General features: G+C 42.6%; 1 protein-coding gene across 1 annotated transcript in view; it reads right to left on the reverse strand.

The window, feature by feature from the left end:
• The window catches only part of hdac5 (histone deacetylase 5), a 94,550-nt gene extending 69,672 nt beyond the window's left edge, over nt 1-24,878 (reverse strand). Inside the window, exons 1-2 of the mRNA XM_060857201.1 lie at nt 24,654-24,878; nt 6,710-6,921 (exon numbers count right to left, since the gene is read on the reverse strand). Of these exons, the coding sequence (XP_060713184.1) occupies nt 6,710-6,731 (22 nt within the window). The 5' untranslated portion in view covers nt 6,732-6,921; nt 24,654-24,878. The remainder of the gene's footprint in view (nt 1-6,709; nt 6,922-24,653) is intronic.
• Between the last annotated feature and the right edge of the window lie 293 nt (nt 24,879-25,171).

A 25,171-nucleotide genomic window follows, 5' to 3' on the forward strand; every position in this document is an offset into this window, starting at 1 on the left:
ACACGGTTCCTGGACACTTTATTTCCTCACACGGTTCCTGGACTTTTTATTTCCTCATAAAGTTTCTGGACACTTTATTTCCTCACACGGTTCCTGGACACTTTATTTCCTCACACAGTTCCTGGACTCTTTATTTCCTCACACAGTTCCTGGACTCTTTATTTCCTCATAAAGTTTCTGGACTCTTTTTTCCTCACACGGTTCCTGGTCTCTCCTCACACGGTTCCTGGACACTTTATTTCTTCACAAAGTTCCTGGACTCTATTTCCTCACATGGTTCCTAGACTTTTTATTTCCTCATAAGGATTCTGGACACTTTATTTCCTCACACGGTTCCTGGACACTTTATTTCCTCATAACGTTTCTGGACTCTTTTTTCCTCACACGGTTCCTGGTCTCTCCTCACACGGTTCCTGGACACTTTATTTCCTCACACGGTTCCTGGACTCTATTTCTTCACAAAGTTCCTGGACTCTATTTCCTCACATGGTTCCTAGACTTTTTATTTCCTCATAAGGATTCTGGACACTTTATTTCCTCACACGGTTCCTGGACTCTTTATTTCCTCATAACGTTTCTGGACTCTTTTTTCCTCACACGGTTCCTGGTCTCTCCTCACACGGTTCCTGGACACTTTATTTCCTCACACGGTTCCTGGACTCTATTTCTTCACAAAGTTCCTGGACTCTATTTCCTCACATGGTTCCTAGACTTTTTATTTCCTCATAAGGATTCTGGACACTTTATTTCCTCACACGGTTCCTGGACTCTTTATTTCCTTAAAAGTTTCCTGGAGTCTGTACATCCTCAATGTTTTCTTTTTCCACAGGTTTCCTGGTATATATTTATTGTTTCAGAAATTTCCCAGAGTTTTTATTTCCTTAGAAGGCTCCGCTATATGATATTTTTCTTAGAAGAATTAGAAACACTTTATTTATTTATCCACAACTTCCAGGATTCTTCCAGGAGGGGTACAGAATTATTTCTAGCCAATCTCCCTTCATTTCCTCAGATTATTTCTAATCTTTATAACTCCTCAAAGGTTCCTGGCCTATTTTGTATGATCAGGAAGTTTGTGCTCCTTATTTGTTCAAAGGTTCCAGAGCCTTTATTTTCTCAGAAGAACCTGAATCTCTTTACTTCATTAGAAGAACCCAGATCATTTTATTTCCTTAGAAGGTTTCAGAACATCTAATAACAGGTCTAATATTTGTGTAGAACTTCACTTTAGATGTTTACTGTACTCCCCTAAAGTGATCAAACCCAAAAGATCAGCTCATTGTTCTGTCAAGTAACTTTGACTCTGCACTATGACATTCAAGAGGAATCTGCTGCCATCACTGTCGCATCCAGTCTGAAAGGCCAGGAGGTCAAAATGGCTGTAGATACATACATGCTAAGTATAGTGACAGCTATGCTAAGCACAGCTAGCACTTGTCCAACTTTATAGGCTTTATATAGGCTACATGCTAAAAGTTACAAAACAATACATAAAGAGAGAGAGAGAGAGAGAGAGAGAGAGAGAGAGAGAGAGAGAGAGAGAGAGAGAGAGAATGACAGAGAGAGAGAGAGAGGGAGAGAGAGAGGAGAGAGAGAGAGAGAGAGAGAGAGAGGAGAGAGAGCTCTCTGGGTTTTCTCACAGATCTCATGAGGAAAGCCTTCATCAGACGAGCGCTGAAGCACTTGGATGTATTTAATATGTTTACAATGGAAAGTGTAGAAAGAAATATAAGTATATATTAATATCTGGATTAAAGGCAGCACTTTGTGGGCCGCTGTTCTGTTCCTCGCCTTCCTCCATGAGCTCTACAGGGACAAGTCCACAAACAGCAAAACAAAAAAGACATTACTATAGTGTGTGTGTGTGTGTGTGTGTGTGTGTGTGTGTGTGTGTGTGTGTGTGTGTGTGTGTGTACTCGCCCACTCTAAATAACTCTGACTGCTGTACCAAATCCTCAGAGGGACAAACCCACTGTTTTAATTTAGCCAGAAAAGAAAAAAGTAGTATTCATTATGTTCCACACAGTGTCCAAGAAGAAGAGGAAGAAGAAGAAGAAGATCTGCCAATTAATTTCTCCATTTCTTATTGATTTCAGAAAAAGGAACTGAGCTGAGATTTCTCCTGGTTCGCTCGGGTTAATTAGCTCATTAGGGTAGAAGAAACTGATGGAAATGAGAACGTGTGATGTTTAATGCAGAGTTGATATTTAATTTAATCAGGTGATAGGCCACTCCTCCTGGTAATGACTGGCACAAAGGCCACACCTCCTTACCTGGAACTAACAGACTGGAAGTGACACTGACAAATATACAGAGGCCACACCTTCTTCACTGACATGACAGATACAAATGCCATGCCTCCTTTACTCTGACTGACAAACACAGGCCACGCCTCCTTTACTCTGACTGACAAACACACAGGCCACGCCTCCTTCACTGGTTAACAAACACACAGGCCACGCCTCCTTTACTGACTAACAAACACACAGGCCACGCCTCCTTTACCGATTAACAAACACACAGGCCACGTCTCCTTTACTGACTGACAAACATACAGGCCACGCCTCCTTTACTCTGACTAACAAACACAGAGGCCACGCCTCCTTTATTCTGACTAACAAACATACAGGCCACGCCTCCTTTACTCTGACACGCACAGGCCACGCCTCCTTTACTCTGACCGACAAACACACAGGCCACGCCTCCTTTACTCTGACTGACAAACACAGGCCACGCCTCCTTTACTCTGACTGACAAACACACAGGCCACGCCTCCTTCACTGGTTAACAAACACACAGGCCACGCCTCCTTTACTGACTAACAAACACACAGGCCACGCCTCCTTTACCGATTAACAAACACACAGGCCACGTCTCCTTTACTGACTGACAAACATACAGGCCACGCCTCCTTTACTCTGACTAACAAACACAGAGGCCACGCCTCCTTTATTCTGACTAACAAACATACAGGCCACGCCTCCTTTACTCTGACACGCACAGGCCACGCCTCCTTTACTCTGACCGACAAACACACAGGCCACGCCTCATTTACTCTGACTGACATACACAGAGGCCACGCCTCCTTTAGTCTGATTGACAAACACAGAGGCCACACCTCCTCCACACTGGCTGGCAAAACATATAGGCCACGCCTCCTTCTGTGAGACTTGACACTTGACACTGCACGCTCAGTGCAGGTTCATAGGCCACCACATATCAGTAAAACGCAGATCATCACAACACAACACACTTCTCAGGTTCACAAGCACCAATTAGCATGTACAATCAGGTCCAGAAATAAAGTGTGTCTTTACTGAACACGTCGTCAAAAAGGAAGTGAAAGCGTCAGCTGGCTGCGAGGTGTGAACTTCTTTCCCCTCAGTGTTTATCTCCGACACCGTCTCTGAGTCTTAATGCACGGGAACAAGACACGTGTTAAACACCATCCTCATCAAGACGCCTATCAGCGTTTTACACACACACACACACACACACACACACACTTGCGCAAGCTTTCTAATCATGTGATGACTCATATCAAAGTATAGACAGAAGAACTTGCATCCCAAGTGTGGATTAATATGCTGAGACACACGCACACACACATGCACACACACACACCCACACACACACACAGGAAGCACAGTGATTCTCTCTTCTCAAACAGAGCAGGGTGATGAGTCATCTGCCGCACAGCACCAGCTGCATCGCTCTGCCTGGGCAGATAACACACACACACACACACACACACACACTTTTACTTATTTATTTCCCCGATACAAATATTAACACAGGCCCATAATGACGGCTACCTGGAAGGAGAAGCCGAGCTCCCTGCAGTGCTCTAACGAAAGCGCTTCTGCAAACACATCCGTCACTCGCAGTTTATCCGAATTTAATTCCGAGTTCCTTGTTTCTTCTCGCTACAGCCGGGCGCTCGGGTCGTTCACTCGGAAAATTCACTCGTGGCTCTGCTTTTCCGCAATTCGGTAGGTCCTTCATGACACAATCTACAAAGCTCTCTGTCTGAATCGCACAAACCAGTCGACATCAGGAGTAGTTTAACCTTAACAATATATACTATATGACCAAAAGTATGTGCACCCTGTCCTTTACACTCTCACTCATAAGTTTTTACTCATAACGCTTTTACTGACATAAAGAAGAAATCCTCAATGAATATGCATGAAAATGCAAATGTACTACACACAATGATGCTCTTTTCCCTCAGCACTTTTTTTCTGTTATCAGTGAGGAAATGTGGAAAAACGTGTGAAAAACGTGTGTTTTTGTATGATATTTTGTTGCCACTGGTAATAGACTGTTAAATCCTTAACGACGTCATGAAAGTACGCACTTCAGGGTGAAGTGAGGCAAGACCAAAAGGAATGGGAGACCAGGGAACTCTTACGCCGTAACAGACGTCCTCATCACGTGACCGGCTCTTCACAGTCTGTTTCATGTCACACGATGAGCAACGATGTTGGACAGGATTAAAAAGATACATTCATTAAACTGACAGATACATAGGCCACGCCTCCTTCATTAAACTGACAGATACATAGGCCACGCCTCCTTCGTTAAACTGACAGATACACAGGCCACGCCTCCTTCATTAAACTGACAGATACATAGGCCACGCCTCCTTCGTTAAACTGACAGATACATAGGCCACGCCTCCTTTATTAAACTGACAGATACAGAGGCCACGCCTCCTTTATTAAACTGACAGATACAGAAGCCACGCCTCCTTCATTAGAATGACAGATACACAGGCCACGCCTCCTTCATTAAACGGACAGATACACAGGCCACGCCTCCTTCATTAAACTGACAGATATATAGGCCACGCCTCCATTATTAAACTGACAGATACATAGGTGACGCCTCCTTCATTAAGCTGACAGATACATAGGCCACGCCTCCATTATTAAACTGACAGATACATAGGCCACGCCTCCTTCATTAAACTGACCCAATATCTGTGACCTAATGAGTTTTTTATTCTTCCAAAAAAAAACATTTTGTTTTAATTTTAATAAAGTTAAAAAAGTGAGATTATTTTAATTTTAACATTTACTCAAGGGTGCCAATAATTATGAAGCTGATACACAACCCTTAACTGACCTGATGTTATGTGCATGCAACAACAAACACACACCCCACACACACATTCCCCACCCCCCTACCCAACACACACACACACACACACACACACACACACACACACCCCCAACACACACACGAGTACCCCGAGTGGCGTCAGCTGGAGCGAGTGGTCCAATGAGCGTACAGCCCTCGGGGCAGTGGAGGAGCGAAGAGCGAGGTTGCCACGGCAAACAGTGACATTCACCGACGTCAGCAAAGGGACGGGAGGTTAGTAAAGGTCTACACGGCCGTCACCACTTCTAATTATAAACCAGAGGAGAGGAGTGTGTGTGTGTGTGTGTGTGTGTGTTTGGAGTGGTTGAATGAACAAGTGGATCAGTAATGGACAGACGCAGTAGGAAAGGTCGAGTGACGAGATGTTATTAATACTGCTGAAACGATGCGTTCACGACTCTTTAAAACCCACGATATGTTTACAAACAATTCTATTACACACACACACACACACCCCTTTCCTATATTACCCACAATGCCGCTCCCCTGGCTGATATCGCTGCACTGGGATTTAACCCTCACTTTTCATTTCTGCCTACAGTCGGCGATGCGGCGGCGCTTTAATCTGTCCGTCACCTCCGTCATGCTCTCATGTCACAGACGTACTGCTGAGCTGCATTCTGGGACATCAGAGTCCGGCGTTCGGACCGTTGGACTCGTCTCAGGCGTGAGGTTACGGTGCGTTACTGAGGAATTAGTGAGGGAGAGACGTGATGATCTGGTTTCTACAAGATAAACTCTGACATCGAAGATCTGACAGAAACATCGTGAAACGTGAGACTGCAGAAATGAACACAATCAAACGAGAGCTCACAACCTTCCTAAAGGACACGGACAAGAGTTTACAAGATTCTTTTTGTGCTTTTGATTTCACTAAGTTATGCACACACACATACACACACATATACACACACTCACAAAAAAAACCCAAAACAATCCAACATTAATAAAGCTGTGAATATGGAGCTGTAGGACACTGACGGTTTTATTTATTTAATTCTTTTTGAGATTTTTAACCCTATGCTGTAATTCTGGTTATTTATGGTTCTACATTATCCTATTTAAAACACTGTGGCTGTGGATCTCCTTGAGATCTGTGGGATCTCCTAGAGATCTACAGAATCTCCTTGAGATTTATTGGATCTTCTCAGGGTCTAAGGGATCTTCTCAGGGTCTAAGGGATCTCCTTCGGGTCTAAGGGATCTCCTCAGGGTCTAAGGGATCTCCTCAGGGTCTAAGGGATCTCCTCAGGGTCTAAGGGATCTCCTCAGGGTCTAAGGGAACTTCTCAGGGTCTAAGGGATCTCCTCAGGGTCTAAGGGATCTCCTCAGGGTCTAAGGGATCTCCTCAGGGTCTAAGGGATCTCCTCAGGGCCTAAGGGATCTCCTCAAGGTCTAAGGGATCTTCTCTGGGTCAAAGGGATCTCCTGGGGATACGTGAGATCTCCTTGTTTGAATCTTCACTTGAATTCTGTAAACCACTGGAAGCACTGATCAGTTTGCGAGATGAAGTGAGCTGAGACCAGCAGCTGAAAGAGTCTCACCTGGAGTGTTGGATGAATTCATGGATCTCACGTCCGCTGGCTCCACACGTCCCTTCTTAGGCAGGTGAGGATGATCTCCAGAGGCTGTGTGTGTGTGTGTGTGTGTGTGTGTGTGTGTTTGTGCGCGCTCTGGAGGGCGAGGGGTTCTAGAGCGGATCCTCGCCGTCACCCATGATGGCAGATCCGAGCAGAGCAGCTGTGATGATCACACACTGCAAAAACACAGAAGAAACTGAAAGTTCAAGATTTTGTGATTTTTATTTTTTTTTGCAATCAAAATCGGTCCAAACAAACAAACAAACAAACAAACACTCGATCAAACAAACACTCAATTCATCAGCTGAGGATGTGATGTGAATTCTACCAAAAACTGGAAAACAACTTAATCATCAGCGCTAAGTGACTGATCCTACAGTTCAAAGAAGATGAACTAAAGTTCATTAGAGACAAAATAAAATCATCAGGATGATAAGGACGGAAACGGAGAGGAAGGTAAAGCACACACACACACACACACACACACACACACACACACACACACACACACACACACACACACGTTTCTCTTTCATTCTGAGCTCATGCAGCTTTAGCACAGCAGCAGATATTCTGTTGGACTGTTGTGTGTTTGTGGATGAGAGACAGGAGACAGTGGGAGTCCTGGAGCAGATCGACTGGGCAGGTGTGAGAGTGAGAGGAGTGACAGCGGCTCGGTCTGTACTGAGGAGGTGGAGCGGGTTCACCTCCGCCTAAACGCAGCCAGAGATCCATTAATGGGATGAGTCACACGGCCCCGGCTCTCTGCTGAGACCGCCGCGCTACAATACCCACGCTGCCTAGCAGCGCCTGTACGTACTACATTACCCACGCTGCCCGCCAGACTCCCGACGGCCTCCGGATGGTCACGAGGGGGACGTTTGTAGACACTCGCTTTTAAACGGTCGACGCCGAAAAGCCCTTTAAGGTCCAAACGTACAGAAGGAAAAAAAAACCGCCTCGGACCAGAAACATATCAGTATATAAAACATTAAGATACAGACAGTTCTGACATTTACATCTCCTCATGTGCTGCTTGTTCTTATGAGAAAAGACCTGAGATCAACATCAGGGTTTATTTACAGAGTTCAGGAGAAAGAAGTGAGTCACGTAGATAAAAAAAAAATAAAATAAACATCTTCTGAAAAAAAAATAAAACTAATAATAATTAATAATTATTAAACTATTAATAATTATGTCTGTAATAATAAAGGCATAAAGATTCACATACGGAACCAGGAACAATGGGAACTGGAAACACTGGGAAAGGACAACCCAGGGAACTGGGAACACAGGGAACCAGGAACACTGGGAACCAGGAACACTGGGAACTGGGAACACTGGGAACTGGGAACACTGGGAACTGGGAACACAGGGAACCAGGAACACTGGGAACTGGGAACACTGGGAACCGGGAACACTGGGAACTGGGAACACAGGGAACCAGGAACACTGGGAACTGGGAACACAGGGAACCAGGAACACTGGGAACTGGGAACACAGGGAACCAGGAACAATGGGAACCAGGAACACTGGGAACTGGGAACACAGGGAACCAGGAACACTGGGAACACAGGGAAATAGAAACAGAAGGAACCGGGAACACTGAAAACCCGGAAATACTGGGAATTGGGAACACTGGGAACCAGGAACACTGGGAACTGAGAACTCTGGAAACCGGGAACACTGGAAACTGAGAACACAGGGAAATGGAAACAGAAGGAACCTGGAACACTGAGAACCGGAAATACTGGGAATTAGGAACACAGGGAGATAAAAACACAGGGCACTGGGAAGTAGGAGCACTGGGAACTGAGAACTGGGAACACAGGGAAATGGAAACACAGGGCACTGGGAAAAATAGGGAAATGGGAAGTGGGGACAGAGGGAAGTGGAAAGTAGAAACAAAAGGAACTGAAAACACAGGGAGCTGTGACTATAATCTCAGGAACTAGTAACATAAGAAACTGGGAACTTCTGGCATTAGTGATACTGAGGACTGGAAATGTAGGAATTAGTAACAGAGAATTTGAATTTGTGGAAGTCAGGGATGTGAGAACACTGGGAACAGAGAACCGGATAAATATAAAACAGGGAACATTTGGAACTGTGATATTTGAAACACAGAGAACAAGGAACATACTGAACATAATGGGAACACTGGAAACTGAGTGCACAGGAAACTGGGAATTTGAGGAACAGTAAGCACAGACAAATGGGAACACAGGGAACATACAGAACTGTGATTAAAGGGATATGGGAACTTGGGGTAGTTTGAGAAGATTAGAAATCATCTACAGAACAAATCATTTCTGCTGCTTCTCTGTTTATAAGTGAACATCTTCCTTTTCACCGGTGCTTCCTGCTCTAAACATGTGAAGGTGCAGTGAGTACAGCAGGAAAGCCTCAAGACTCTCTGTGTCCTCTGTCCTCACCTGCTGGACACAGTGTGTAACTGCACACACACTCACACACATGCACACACAGTGAGAGAGAGAGAGAGAGAGAGCGAGAGAGAGAGAGAGAGAGAGAGAGAGAGAGAGAGAGAGAGAGAGAGAGAGAGAGGAAGTACCTCCAGGATCCCTCATGTCAGCTCAATCACAATACTTCCTGCTCTAAAAACGGGGAAGTTCCTGCTATTGACCGACTGCCTCCTAACCTCGTGTTCCCACTTCCACTGCTCTGAGTCACAAATAACTCCACATTGTTCATGGATTTACATCCAATTTAGTTTATTCTCACATTTACAAAGAACCTGAGAGGTGATTAGAAAACTTTACAAAACTGGAAAAATGTCTCAGGAAAAGTGTGTGTGTGTGTGTGAGTGTGTGTGTGTGTGTGTGTGTGTGTGTGTGTGTGTGTGTGTGTGTGTGTGTGTGTGTGTGTGTGTGTGAGTGTGTGTGTGTGAGTGTGTGTGTGTGTGTGTGTGTGAGTGTGTGTGTGTGTGTGAGTGTGTGTGTGTGTGTGTGTGTGTGTGTGAGTGTGTGTGTGTGTGAGTGTGTGTGAGTGTGTGTGAGTGTGAGTGTGTGTGAGTGTGTGTGTGTGTGTGTGAGTGTGAGTGTGAGTGTGTGTGAGTGTGTGTGTGTGCGTGCGCGCGCGTGCGTGCGTGCGTGCGAGTGTGTGTGTGTGAGTGTGTGTGTGTGTGTGTGTGTGTGTGTGTGTGTGAGTGTGAGTGTGAGTGTGAGTGTGTGTGTGTGTGTGTGTGTGTGTGTGTGTGTGTGTGTGTGTGTGAGTGTGAGTGTGAGTGTGAGTGTGTGTGTGTGTGTGAGTGTGTGTGTGTGCAAGTTTTGAAGATTTTTGGAAATATTTGAATATTCCCAAAACATTAAACATGTTCACAGCGACCACTGAAACTGGGACTAAAGAAACTGGAAAAATCTGGAACTGTGCATACTGGGAAATGGGAACATGGAGAACTGGGAATATAAAGAACAACAAACAAAAGATAGGAACGGGAAACATAGTGCAGGGATCTGGGAATTTTGGGAACACAGAGTTGGGAATTAAAGGAAACTGGGAATGCAAGGAACAGGAAACATGGACATAAAGACAAGTGGGAACTTAACGAACCGAGTACATACAGTACCGGAACTGGGAACTTTCAGAATTAGGAATTAGATGAAACTGTGATGAAAATGTACTGAAAGGAAAACAGAATGCACTGGAACTTGGGGAACTGAGAACATATTTAACTGGGAATATAGGAATGTGGGAATTCTGGGAAATGGGAATGCTGGAGTAGATAAGTTATTAAATAAGTTATTATGTCACTTTGTAGAAGCCAACATTCTGTTTTCATATTTAAGCTTAGACAAAAATGTATCAAGAGTAACTCCTCCTAGAGCTTTCGAGCCACATGCACCAAACTCGGATATGTTGTAGTTCCTGGTCTGAAGTTTGTTGCTGTTACTTTTCTAAGCGATCCAAGTACCAGTACTTCCGGTACCGGGTCTCAAAGTGGCCTTTTTCCCCATAGACTCCCATTATAAATTTTGTAGGTTTATAACTTAGCAAGCTTTCAAACTATCTACACCAAACTCGACCAGCTCCTTTAGGGTGATACTCTGAACAAAGTTTTACATTGGTGTACCGACTGGCCTTTCGGTTGTGCCGCAGCTCCGCCCCCAAAATATGCAAAATCAAAAAACTTTTTACAACATGGACATATCAAAACACTCAGAACAATGAGGGGAACTTCCTCACGTGTATTCTGATGACGGCACTCAACACCACGTGATGTCACGTGCAGCCCCGCCCCCAAAATAAGCAAAATCAAAAATTAGCACAACATGGACATTTCATATATCAAAACACTCAGCACGATGCGAGGAACTTCCTCAGGAGTATTCTGATGACGTCACATGCTCGTCTCCACTTGCCTCCAAATGTTTTGGCATCCTATCTTTATGTCCACTTGCCTCCAAAAGTAACACTGACCCATATGTCCACTTGCCTCCAAAAAGCACCAGCATTTGCGAATACTTGCACCGTCAAAGCCAACATCAAAGTTTGGCGTGACGAACTTTACAAATCTAGTTATATTTATGATATTTACAACTAAAAAATGAAAGTGAATTAAAAAAGTTAAAAATTGAAGAAGAAAAAAAAAGAAATGTTTTAAATCAGAACATCGAGATGACGTTATATTAATCTCACCCATTTCCTCATGGTTTGGAGAGAATACATCAAAAGTACGTGAGTGAAGTCTGTTATTTTCATGAACACGCTCGTGTTCGTCTACAGTTACGAGAAGAAACAGGAAGACGTGATGTAGGAAAGAGACGACCGTAAGAAAATCGACAGGAAATCCACAAAATCCACACAACACTAATTCACAGCTAGAAACCCCATAAGATCAGTTCCACTGCGACGCTGGAAATCTGCACGACCTGGAAAAAAAACAACACCATTTTCACAACTGCTAATTACAGACGGCACCACGCCACAGTTTCCTTTTCTCTTTCCTGATCATGAAATCTGTGACAGCTGATAGAGTTTTCTTCATTAAAAACCACCGAGTGTATTCACAATGTTCGCAAACATCGCTGACAAAAGGTAAACACACATAATAAAGTAAAAGTACAATAAAATAAATCTCGTCGATCGAAAATTACAGACTCTTTACATTTCCGCTTCCAAAAATAAAATGCTCTTCCGAATACACTTCTAAATTTTTTCTACTCTGAACAGATGTCTGCAGGATCGCTGCCATGTCTACGCTGTAATTAAACTAGCTGAGTAAAGGACACTTAATGTTGTTGTTCCGTGTTTACACAAGCAAAGGGAATTCCGCCTTGTTCAGCGAGTCAGATCATCTTACCAATCTGAGTCGACTCATCAAATCCCAAACGACTCGTTGATATCTCTTTTTTTTTTTTACTTTTTCAGATCCCAAACAACTAATCTGAGAGAGATTCCCCCTTCAACATATGTTCATAACACCTGTCCATACATTTAAAAGACATTTATTGTTTATCGAGCGACTTTCAGTGAGTCAAATCATTTGACTCAGCTCACCAATATAAATCGACTCTTTCAGCTGCCAAACGATTCACTGACATTTTTCTATACAGCACTAACGTTTAGGGCAACAATACTACTGTCATGTGAAAGTGCATGCAGTATAAACAAATTGTTTTAATATTTATATAAAGCAATAATAATTGAGCTTACAGTGTGTATTTCAGTGAGTCAAATTTATTGACTCAACTCACCAATCTGAGTCAACTGTTCAGATCACAAACAACTTATCTAAGAGAGACAATACCCCCTTTAACATGTTCATATATTTGAAAGGTGCAACAATTATTGTTTATTGAGTGGGATTCAGCGAGTCAAATCATTTGACTCGGATCACCAATCTGAATGGACTCCTTCGGATGCCAAACGATTCACTGACATTTAAGGGAGCAATCCTACTATGGTGTGAAAGTGCATTCAGTACAAACAAATTGTTTTAATATGTATATAAAGCAATAATTATTGAGTTTACAGAGTGCGTTTCAGTGAGCCAAATTATTTGACTCAACTAACCCATCTGAGTCAACTCTTCGGATCCCAAACGAATCGCTGACTTTTCTTTTCTTTAAACAAAGTTTGTAATATTTCGGTCTTCCTGTCATGTAAAAGCGCACACAGTTCCGATAACATCATTTATTTCTAAGGTGCAATTAATTAAAAACTAATCATTTCTGATCATGTCTAAGCTGTTATTTTTTAGATTAAGACTAGGATCGATCTTCAAACTGTGAGAGAACTCGGCAGGTGTGAAAGTGGGAGATGAGCATGTGTGTCTGTCAGTCCATGTCTGCTTCACGTCGCGCTCTGTGTTAAATGACGGACAGTGACGCAGTAGGAGGGACGTTTGGCGTCTGCGGTGGGTCTGTAGATGGAGTGACTCAGAGAAGCAGCATCCAGATGGACAATTGCACGCCGTTCTAAACAACAGCGCCAGAGCAACGACGCAGCACGAGGCAGTGTTTTAAATTCCTGAGGCAGTAACAGAAATGCTGACTGCATCAGTTGCAACTTCACACGGTGGATTTTTGTTCTGTATCTATAGAAAGATAATCTAAGGAGAATCAGCGTAAATATCACATCTGCTCACGTCTCGGGAGGAAACGAGGTTCAAAGATGGATTTTTATTTTTATTTTTTTTTTTGTAATTGATGTGAGCTCCAGATTCTCCATGGCTACGTCTAAAAATACATGTAAAATACTGCAATGATGAAAAAAAATAGCATGATAAAATACATGGTAACTATGGTCACAAACAGTGGCCTGTTGTCATGGTAACCAGGCTGGTAAATGCTAAGATACCCGACATTAACTTTCTAAATTGCTAAACAGTAGTGTGTAGTGTTCGCACAGCTGTGTTCCAGAACCTTCTGAGAGAAGAAAGGGTGCCAAAACTGCTCAGTTTACTATCGCTTCTATTCAAGAAAAATAAACTCTGAACACTACAGAACAAGAAACACACAGTTCCAGAACTCCCACGGTTCTAGAGCTCTCCTGAACAGGAACCACGCAGTTTTGGAACTCTCCTGAATGTGGAAGCCACACAGATCCAGAACTCTCCTGAACAAAAACAAAATAGATCCTGAACTCTCAAGAACAATAATCACACAGTTCCTGAACCACACAGTTCACACAGTTCAAGAACAATAATCACACAGTTCCTGAACCACACAGTTCACACAGTTCAAGAACAATAATCACACAGTTCCTGAGTTTCCTGAACAGGAAACGCACAATTTAAGAACTCTCCTGAGCAGGAACCACCCAGTTCCAGAACTCTCCTTAACATTAACCACACAGTTCAAGAACTCTCCTGATCAGGAACCACATAGTTCCCGAACTCTTAAGAACATTAACCACACACTTCCAGAGCTCTCCTGAACAGGAACCACACAAATCTGGAACTCTCCTGAACCGGAAAATATGCAATTCCAGAACAGGAACCACACAGTTCCAAAACTTTCCTGATCAGGAACCACACAGTTCCAGTACTCTCGTGAACAGGAACCACACAGTTCCAGTACTCTCGTGAACAGGAACCACACAGTAGTTCTGGAACTCTGTTTAAGAACCACAGAGCCAGAACAGACCTAGTACAATGACTATACATAACGAATATGAATATTAATAAATGCTGTTAATGACATAAACAGATCATTTTGTAGAATATTAGAGAACGTAATATTACTGACAGGATAATAGAGAGCATCAATATGAATAAATGACTATTAATAACAACATGACTAAAGGTTAAAGTGACTAGTAACAACATGACCTTTAATAACAATATTTATAACATGACCTTTAATAACAATATTAATAACGTGACCTTTAATAACATGGCTATAAAGAGCATATGTGTTAATAACAGGACTAGTAATAACATGTTTATTAATTATACTGTGTGTGCGTACATATGTGTGTGCGTGTGTGTGTGTGTGTGTGTGTGTGTGTGTGTGTGCGTGCGTGTGTGATAATGAGAGGTTTTAGCTGAATGTAATGTTATATTTGGCTCCATGCAGTTTTAAGCACAACCCTGCAGGCTGGATAGTGAAAAACTGTTCACATGAATTATGGGATGTCTGGTTGCTAATACCGTATTGTAAACTGTATAAGAAATGTCTGAGCGCCGCTCGGTCCGGCCGGAAACCTCGGGCCAGCGCTATCCTAATGACGTACAAGCCATGATTAAAATAGAGCGCCACTTTGAAGAGCTGCTGCTGTTTGACCTCACGCTGCACAGCAGGACGCCACAAGGGAAGTGTGTGTGTGTGTGTGTGTGTGTGTGTGTGTGTGGGGACATGGACAATACAGCTTGGGGGAGTAAAGTGGGACATGATGTCTCTCTACCAGGTGACCGCTGCTGCTTAGCAACCAGGACATCCACTGCAGGATGAAGAAGCAACTCAGAGAGACAGAGAGAGAGAGAGAAAGAGAGAGAGAGAGAGAGAGAGAGAGAGAGAGAGAGAGAGAGAGAGAGAGAGAGAGAGAGAGAGAATGAGAGAGTGTCCTTCACCAGTCCCCTGAGTCTGTAAAGTCTGCAGTGCAAACACACACACACACACACACACACACACACACACACACACACACACACACACACACACACACACACACACACCACTGCACTGTCCTGCATTTCACCACAGCAAAACAGGACAAATACTATGACTTTTTATAGAAAACACAGAGCTCCACACACACACACACACACACACACACACACACACACACACACACACACACACACACACACACCATAAATTTCTCTATGGAATGGTCATGGATGTCCAAGTTTACACTAACTTCTGCATTAATCATCTCTAAACAGCATAAACTTTGTTCTTTTGCTTCCTTCTCTGTTTCCTGGCTTGCTGATGCTCCACACAACCAAACCGTACTCAGTAAATCTACCTTTCAGGCGTCCTGATGTGAGTCGAGGTACATTAGGCAGGAAGGGTGGGGGGAGGGCAGCATGTGCTTTATCGCTAGCATTAAAAAACCTGCTTTAATCTCCAAACAAATCATCAAACACAATCCTGGCGTCCATCAGAACGTTACTGCAGGTGATCCGGAGCGATACAGCGAGTGATGAACAGACAGCTAGTGAACTGATAACGGTGTCACCGTGATGCGTTCTGGGATTGTGATTGTCTGAACATCTGAGCGTCTCCACTAGCGTTCGCAGGCTAGCTAGCGATCCTGACCAACAGAAGACCTGCGTTGTTTTTAATTGGTGATGTTTAATTAGAAATCAGACACGAGTTTAAAAAAAAAAACTCCTTCTGCTCAACTCGAGGTCTTTCACACCTTCTGGTCACAAGAAAAGCTGAAAGTTACTACTCGCAATTATAGCAGCTCCATAACCTGAATTTCCTGCTGTCTCTCTCTCTCACACACACACACACACACACACACACACACACACACACAAAGTAACCGGAGAGCTGGTGTGACGGGGACGACGTCTAGACGGCAAGCAGGACGTGTAAATATCTGTAAATATCTATACATAGATCATGCACGAGTTGACATACGCTTACTGACTCGTCACTGTGATAAACGCTGTGCTTACACAACAAAGTGTTAATGATCGTCAATAACGTGTTAATGATCATCAATAACGTGTTGATCGTCAATAACGTGTTGATCGTCAATAACGTGTTGATCGTCAATAACGTGTTAATGATCGTCAATAACGTGTTAATGATCAGCGATAACGTGTTAATGATCAGCGATAACGTGTTAATGATCAGCGATAACGTGTTGATGATCGTTAATAACGTGTTGATGATCGTCAATAACGTGTTGATGATCGTCAATAACGTGTTGATGATCGTCAATAACGTGTTGATGATCGTTAATAACGTGTTGATGATCGTTAATAACGTGTTGATGATCGTCAATAACGTGTTGATGATCGTTAATAACGTGTTGATGATCGCCAATAACGTTTTAATGACCATCAATAACGTGTTAATGACCGTCAATAACGTGTCAATGATCGTCAATAACGTGTCAATGATCGTCAATAAAGTGTTAATGATCGTCAATAGTGTCAATGATCGTCAATAAAGTGTTAATGATCGTCAATAGTGTCAATGATCGTCAATAAAGTGTTAATGATCGTCAATAAAGTGTTAATGATCGTCAATAAAGTGTTGGTGATCGTCAATAACGTGTTAATGATTGTCAATAAAGTGTTAATGATCGTCAATAAAGTGTTAATGATCGTCACAGTTTATAGTTTGTGTTACACCAAAAGTCAGAATTAGAGCCTCAGACAAACTCCTGTTCTAATGTAAAGTCTGATTCTCACTGACGAGTCACACACACGAGTGTTTTCAGACTCCACACACTGCTCGATCCTCTACAGTTCAGTCAAACCTGATGATCCTGAGCTCCTCCTCCTCCTCTTCCTCCTCCTCCACCTCCTCTTCCTCCTCCTCCACCTCCTCTTCCTCCTCCACCGCTCATTACAGCTTCATAAACAGCTGGAGTCTGAAGTTCTGTCTACAGACGACGCAGAGGAAAAAACACACACACTACACTTACTACACACACACACACACACACACACACTATACTTACACACACTACACACACACACACTATACTTACACACACTACACACACACTACACACTATACTTACACACACTACACACACTTCACATACACATACACATACACACACACACTATACTTACACACACTACACACACACTACACACTATACTTACACACACTACACACACACACTTCACATACACATACACACACACACACTATACTTACACACACTACACACACACACTATATACTTACACACACACACTACACACACTATACATACACACACACACTTCACATACACATACACACACACACAATACTTACACACACTACACAAACAATACATACACACACTACACACACACTACACGCACACATACTACACACACACTATACTTACACACACACTATACTTACACACACACTACACACACACTATACATACACACACTACACACACACTACACATACACACTACACATACTACACACACACTATACTTACACACACTACACACACCATACTTACCGACACTACACACACTACACACACACCATACTTACACACACTACACACACACCATACTTACACACACTACACACACATACACACACTATACTTACACACTATACTTACACACAATACATACACACTACACACACACACACACTATACTTACACACACTACACACACACTACACATACACACACACACTATACTTACACACACTACACACACCATACTTACACACACACTACACACACACTACACATACACCATACTTACAGACACTACACACACACACAATATTCTCTCTCTCTCTCACACACACACACACACTATACTGACACACACACTACACACTACACATACACACACTACACATACTACACACACACACACTATACACACACTACACATACACCATACTTACAGACACTACACACACACACACAATACTCTCTCTCTCACACACACACTATACACACACACTACACACACACCATATTTACAGACACTACACACACACACAATACTCTCTCACTCACACACACACACACACACAATACTTACACACACTACACACACACACTACACATACTACACACACCATACTTACAGACACTACACACACTACACACACACACCATACTTACACACATTACACACACACCATACTTACACACACTACACATACACCATACTTAGACACTACACACACACACACAATACTCTCTCTCTCACACACACACACTATACACACACACTACACACACACCATACTTACAGACACTACACACACACTACACATACTACACACACCATACTTACAGACACTACACACACTACACACACACACACCATACTTACACACATTACACACACACCATACTTACAAACACTACACACACTATACACACACTACACATACACCATACTTACAGACACTACACACACACACACACAATACTCTCTCACACACACTACACACACACACAATACTCTCTCACACACACTACACACACACACAATACTCTCACACACACACTACACACACACACAATACTCTCACACACACACACACACACACACTATACTTATACACACTTCACACACACACACACAATACTCTCTCACACACACTACACACACACACAATACTCTCACACACACACACTATACTTATACACACTTCACACACACACACACACTATACTCACACACACATAAACAGCTGGAGTCTGAGGTTCTGTCTACAGAGGATGCAGAAGAAGAAAACATCTTGCACAGCTGTTACTAATAAACATCTTACCCTGTCTAATGTAACAACAACATGGTTTTAAAAAGAAACTGGATTCATTAACAGATTTCGTATCAAATATTTTGAGTCTCAACTGAATCTCACAGGAGACCAAAGGAGTTCAAGTCTTCTGCCATCTCACAGATTTGATCAAACTCAAAATTGTTTGAACATTATATTGGATTCTTTATTATTTTGAGGGATGTTTAAAGGATGTCCTGGAACTTTCCGGGAAGTTTTCCAGTCCCTCCAGGATTTCACAGAATTTATTTTGTGTGTGTTTTTTTGTGTAAAACGAGACGAATCTGTGAAATCACAAGCACAGGATTCTTCTTTTTTCCTCCTGGCAGTGAGACACGTACGTCATGACGTGCCCCGAGAGCTGTACTCATGTTTCACACACGTGAACCGATGAAGGGTTCGACGCGTCTCGGGAAAAAAAAAGATTTTTAAACATTTGTCTGATTTTACGTTCATTTCTTCGATCTGATCAGATGCTGAGGTTCAGGAGAAAAAACTCATTTTAAAATAAATCTTCTCGTATTTTTCCTTCACGTATTGCAGCCCGGGTTTGGAACGAATCCCAGATCATCTGCAGTCCAGGTGGGAAAAGGGTGAATCTTCCTACAAATGAAATAAAGAAACTAATCCTAAAATAAGTGGCGTGTGTGAATGAGTCAGGAGCTGCTCAGGTTCTCACACACTGTCAGTGTCGGGGAACATTTTAGTTTCCTCCCATTAATTAGTCTTAATGCTGCACCCAGATTTAATTACAGCTCACAACTAAAGCTGCTGAACACCACCCTGACATACACACAACACACACACACTACATACACTAAACATATACACACACACTATACATACACACACTACACACACACACTACATACACACACACTACACATTAACATAAACACACACTATACTTACAGACAATACACACACTACACATACACACACACACTATACTTATACACACTACAAACACACACTATACTTACACACACTACACACACATACACACACAATACATACACACACACAACACATAAACACACACACACACACTATACTTACACACACTACACACAATACACACACACTACACATACACATACACACACTATACTTACACACACTACACATACACACACACTAAACACTACACATACACACACTACACATACTACACAAACACATACTACACAAACATACACACACACTATACTTACAGACACTACACACATACACACACTAAACACACACACACTATACTTACACACACTACACATACACCTACACACACACTACACATACACACACACACACACTGCACACTGTACACACACACAATACATACACACACTACACACACCCTGACATACACTCAAAATGCATACACATACTACACACACAATGCATACACATACTAAACACACATACACACTACATACACATACTACACACACAATGCATACTACACCCACACACACAATGCATACACATACTAAACACACACACACATACTACACACACACACCCACACACAATACATACACATACTACACACACACACACACACACAATACAGACACATACTACACACACACACACACACACACACAATACATACACATACTACACCCACACACACAATGCATACACATACTAAACACACACACACACACTAAACACACACACACATACTAAACACACAATGCATACACATACTAAACACACACACACACACACATACTAAACACACAATGCATACACATACTAAACACATGATGCATACACATACTAAACACACACACACATACTAAACACACAATGCATACACATACTAAACACACACACACACATACTAAACACACAATGCATACACATACTAAACACACACACATACTAAACACACAATGCATACACATACTAAACACACACACACATACTAAACACACAATGCATACACAATGCATACACATACTAAACACACGATGCATACACATACTAAACACACACACACATACTAAACACACAATGCATACACATACTAAAAACACACATACTAAACACACAATGCATACACATACTAAACACACGATGCATACACATACTAAACACACATACACACATACTACACACACAATACATACACATACTACACACACATACACACATACTACACACACAATACATACACATACTACACACACATACACACCTGAAGCTGTGTGATATCATGAACGGGCTGCTGAGCACCACTCTGACATACACAAACACACACACAATACATACACATACCACACACACACACACAATACACACTCACACCTGAAGCTGTGTCATATCACAAACATCCTGGTGAACACCACCCTGACACACACACACACAGGAGTGTTTATCACAAAAGCCTGGAAATGCTGAGTTAAAAAGTGGGTGGTTCATCATAGGGTTACAGGTCAACATACCACACTGCCAAGTAACATCTGGTTCTCTGAGCATGATGCTTCAAAATATTCAGGTTCACCCACACTGCTGCATTCCTCATCTCTCTCTCTCTCTCTCTCTCTCTCTAAACCATATCTCTCTCTCTCTCTCTCTCTAACCCTAACCCACCCTCTGCCCCCCTCCCCACACACCCCTCTCTACCCCTCTAACATTAACTAACAGCACCAGGAGCAACACCTCCCTCGGACATCACAACAACTAAAGGTACCAGGAACAGCAGCATTGGATCAGCACCATAATCGTTGATATTTCAGGGGAAGTAGCTTTAAAGTGAGCGCAGCCTCCTATTGGTCGATTCCTTTCCTCTCATGCTCAGAGGGAGGAGCTAAGAAGTGAAAAAAAAATCAGACAAAAACATACTAAAATGAGAAGCACATAAGGTGAGTTTTCTTTTTGCAGAAAGCGACAGTGAGAAACAGCAGAGGGTGGAGCTAATTTCAGGGCCAGAAAATGTCTAAATAGAAGACTGAAATAAGCGGGAACCAAATTAGAACCCGAAGTGATTCTGAAGTTGTATTATTATTATTATTATTATTATTATTATTATAGGTTGAGGATCAGCTTTAAAAGTTACAGACTGCCCCTTTAATCATGCCCCATTTTTAGAAGATCGTGTCACAGAAACCTGGTCTGGTGGAGTTAACGGCTCTGAGAAGGTGTGTGTGTGTGTGTGTGTGTGTGTGTGACAAGCTTGTTGGACAAGTTTTCAGTTTGTGCTCTAACCCTAACCCTAACCCCACACACACACACACACCTGAGCGAATACCTGACATTTCCTCCAAAAAAAATGTAATAAAATAAAAAAACCTGCATTAAACGAAAGGAAATCCAAGTTCAAGCTAAGTTCATTGTCTCGTCCAAAGAGACACGACCCGATCAGCACCGAGCCGCGAGTCTGAGTTCATCTACATTTACAGCATTTAGCAGACAACTTTATCCAGAGTGACTTACAACTGAGCAACTGAGGGTTAAGGGCCTTGCTCAGGGGCCCAGCAGTGGCAGTTTGGTGGACCTGGGGTTCGAACCCATGACCTTCCGATCAGTAGCCCAACACCTTAACCACTTCCCTCATCTACACACTGAAACATCCAAACTCACACACCAATAACTCAGTTCAGTTCAATTCAATTTATTTCTATAACGATTTTATCTCTAGACATTGTTAACTGTGTGCTGGAGGAATTTACACAAACTGCAACATTTAATGATTGGTTCATTTAATAATCTTTATAGAGAAGCTAATATTTCATTTCTTTAGAAAAAAAAAAACTAACTTCGCTGAATTCCTTGAACTAGCGAATAAGGAGCGACTTCCATATTCATCGACTGCCAACAATCCGTGATGAAGATCACACGCTGCTCCTTCTTCATCTCGTATGATACGACGCACATAAACACTGCTGTATTTTACACACAAACACCGAAATCTCCCGACATTAATGATCTGAAATGCTAGCTGTGTGTGTGGACGCAGAATTCGCTTAAAAACTAGTTCGGTGTGGAGCGTTACGTCTGCAGCGTCGTCTTCACCGGCAAACTTTCAGTATCTGATTTGTGTTTCGCATTTTCCAACATCGTAGCCACGGTTACAGCAACACCACGGACTGAATGAACATTATCCCAATTCTCTGCAACTCAATAAAGCCACAAATACAAATGAACGACTCCTGAGAGCGACTCTGGGCCACGTGGTCCGACGTTCCTTCAGTTCCTCAACGTTCTGAAGCCCAGAGAAAACAGACAAAATCCTGAAACTTCACGAGACATGATGCATGACATGAGACACGATAATGAAATAAGACGATAGATGACATGACAGAGATGAGATTTAAAAGAATAAATTAATTCCAGTAACTCTGCTTTATACTTAACTTTATACTTCAAACATTTCCGTAACCTTCGGCTCGTCGCGGTGCGATTCGAGCTTTAAATATCAAAGTGAACAAACATTGGGATTTTATGCTCACACACGGGACGTCGTCCGCATCCGAGGGACACGCGGTGGACTCGGTGTAGCATTAAATCTCAAAGATTCTAAACAAAACACAAACGAAACGATTTCCGTGTTTACGGGCGACGTCCGAATTTATGCGAATTTCTTTCGCCTAGACAACAAATCTGTCACAAACCTATAGAGAAGTTTAACGTAGTGTCGGAATCTTCTAGACCTTTCTAGATAACGATGACTGAAAGTTCGCTTTAACGTTTCCGTGCCTCTCTCAGACAAAATTGTGTGTCGTCACACGTCGCCACGGAAACCTGACGGAGAACAGCATCTCTGCTCGGACCTGCCCTCGAGACGATGAGGAGGTTTGTTCGTCTGGACGTACGCGAGGTACGCAGAGAGAGTGGACTATCGTACGTATGATCCTCCAGATATTTGTAGGTCTGAACCTTACGGCTCAGTCGAGCTCATCGTATCCACGTCTCTCACAGGGATGACAGGAGACGTGATTAGAGGAAAATCATCATCATCATCATCATCATCATCATGATGGGGACATGACAAGGAGGATGAGAGAAGATTAGAACACATATGATTAACATTATACAGTGACACATCATCCCCACATCGTGTGTGTGTGTGTGTGTGTGTGTGTGTGTGTGTGTGTGTGTGTGTGTGTGAGAGAGAGAGAGAGAGAGAGAGAGAAAGAGAGAGAGAGAGAGCGAGAGATGAGACATAACAGCACACACGTTATAACGCGTTATAATGTCCAACAGTTCAGGTCGCAGGTGAAGGATCAAACTTACAAAACGCAGATGTCAGTTTAAAAAATGGTCGGTAAACAACAACAACAACAACAACAAGCTCTTGAACATTAAAAAGGCAAAAAATAAATAAAGGAGGAAATAAAGCTGCAAAATAAATAAGTAAATAAATCAAGCCGACTTTGTGCGCTCATCAGATCAGAAGCAGGAGTTGTCTTTAAGCCGTAAATGTAAATAAATGTAAACATTAATATATAAAGCTGTCATTAGGATCACAAACGTCTTGTTTACCTTTAGACTCTTTGATCTTGCCGAAGCTCGTGCACACTTTTATTTCCTGTTTCCTGCCTTCACGCGCTTTCTTCCTCATTTACAGCTTTTTGGTTAAAAGAGAAAAAGTAGAAGATATTTTTTTTCCCGGACACAAACTCTCTCTCTCTCTCTCTCTCTCTCTCTCTCTCTCTCGCTCTCTCTCTCTCTCCTCCTCCATGTTTGCGGCTCCTCCGACCGACGACAACATTAGTGACGTCACTCCCGTGTCACGTGGCCCCCGATTGTGGGCTTCTATAAATAGACGAGCGAGAGAACGTACACAACGCGCACGAGCCCCCGCTCAGCTCATTGGCTTAGAGAAACGTCCCGCCTCCTGCGTCCGGATTCCACGATACGGAGCCGATCGATTTGGACTGACCAATCCGAGCACAGAAAATATCCCCCACGAACCAATCGGATTTGGAAAAAGGCGGGTTCAATGTACCGGAAGTAGAATACATTTACGGTTAGCCCACACCTTAAAAGCAAAATATGAA

The sequence above is a fragment of the Tachysurus vachellii genome, chromosome 21 (genome assembly GCF_030014155.1).
Source record: "Tachysurus vachellii isolate PV-2020 chromosome 21, HZAU_Pvac_v1, whole genome shotgun sequence".
NCBI lineage: Eukaryota > Metazoa > Chordata > Actinopteri > Siluriformes > Bagridae > Tachysurus > Tachysurus vachellii.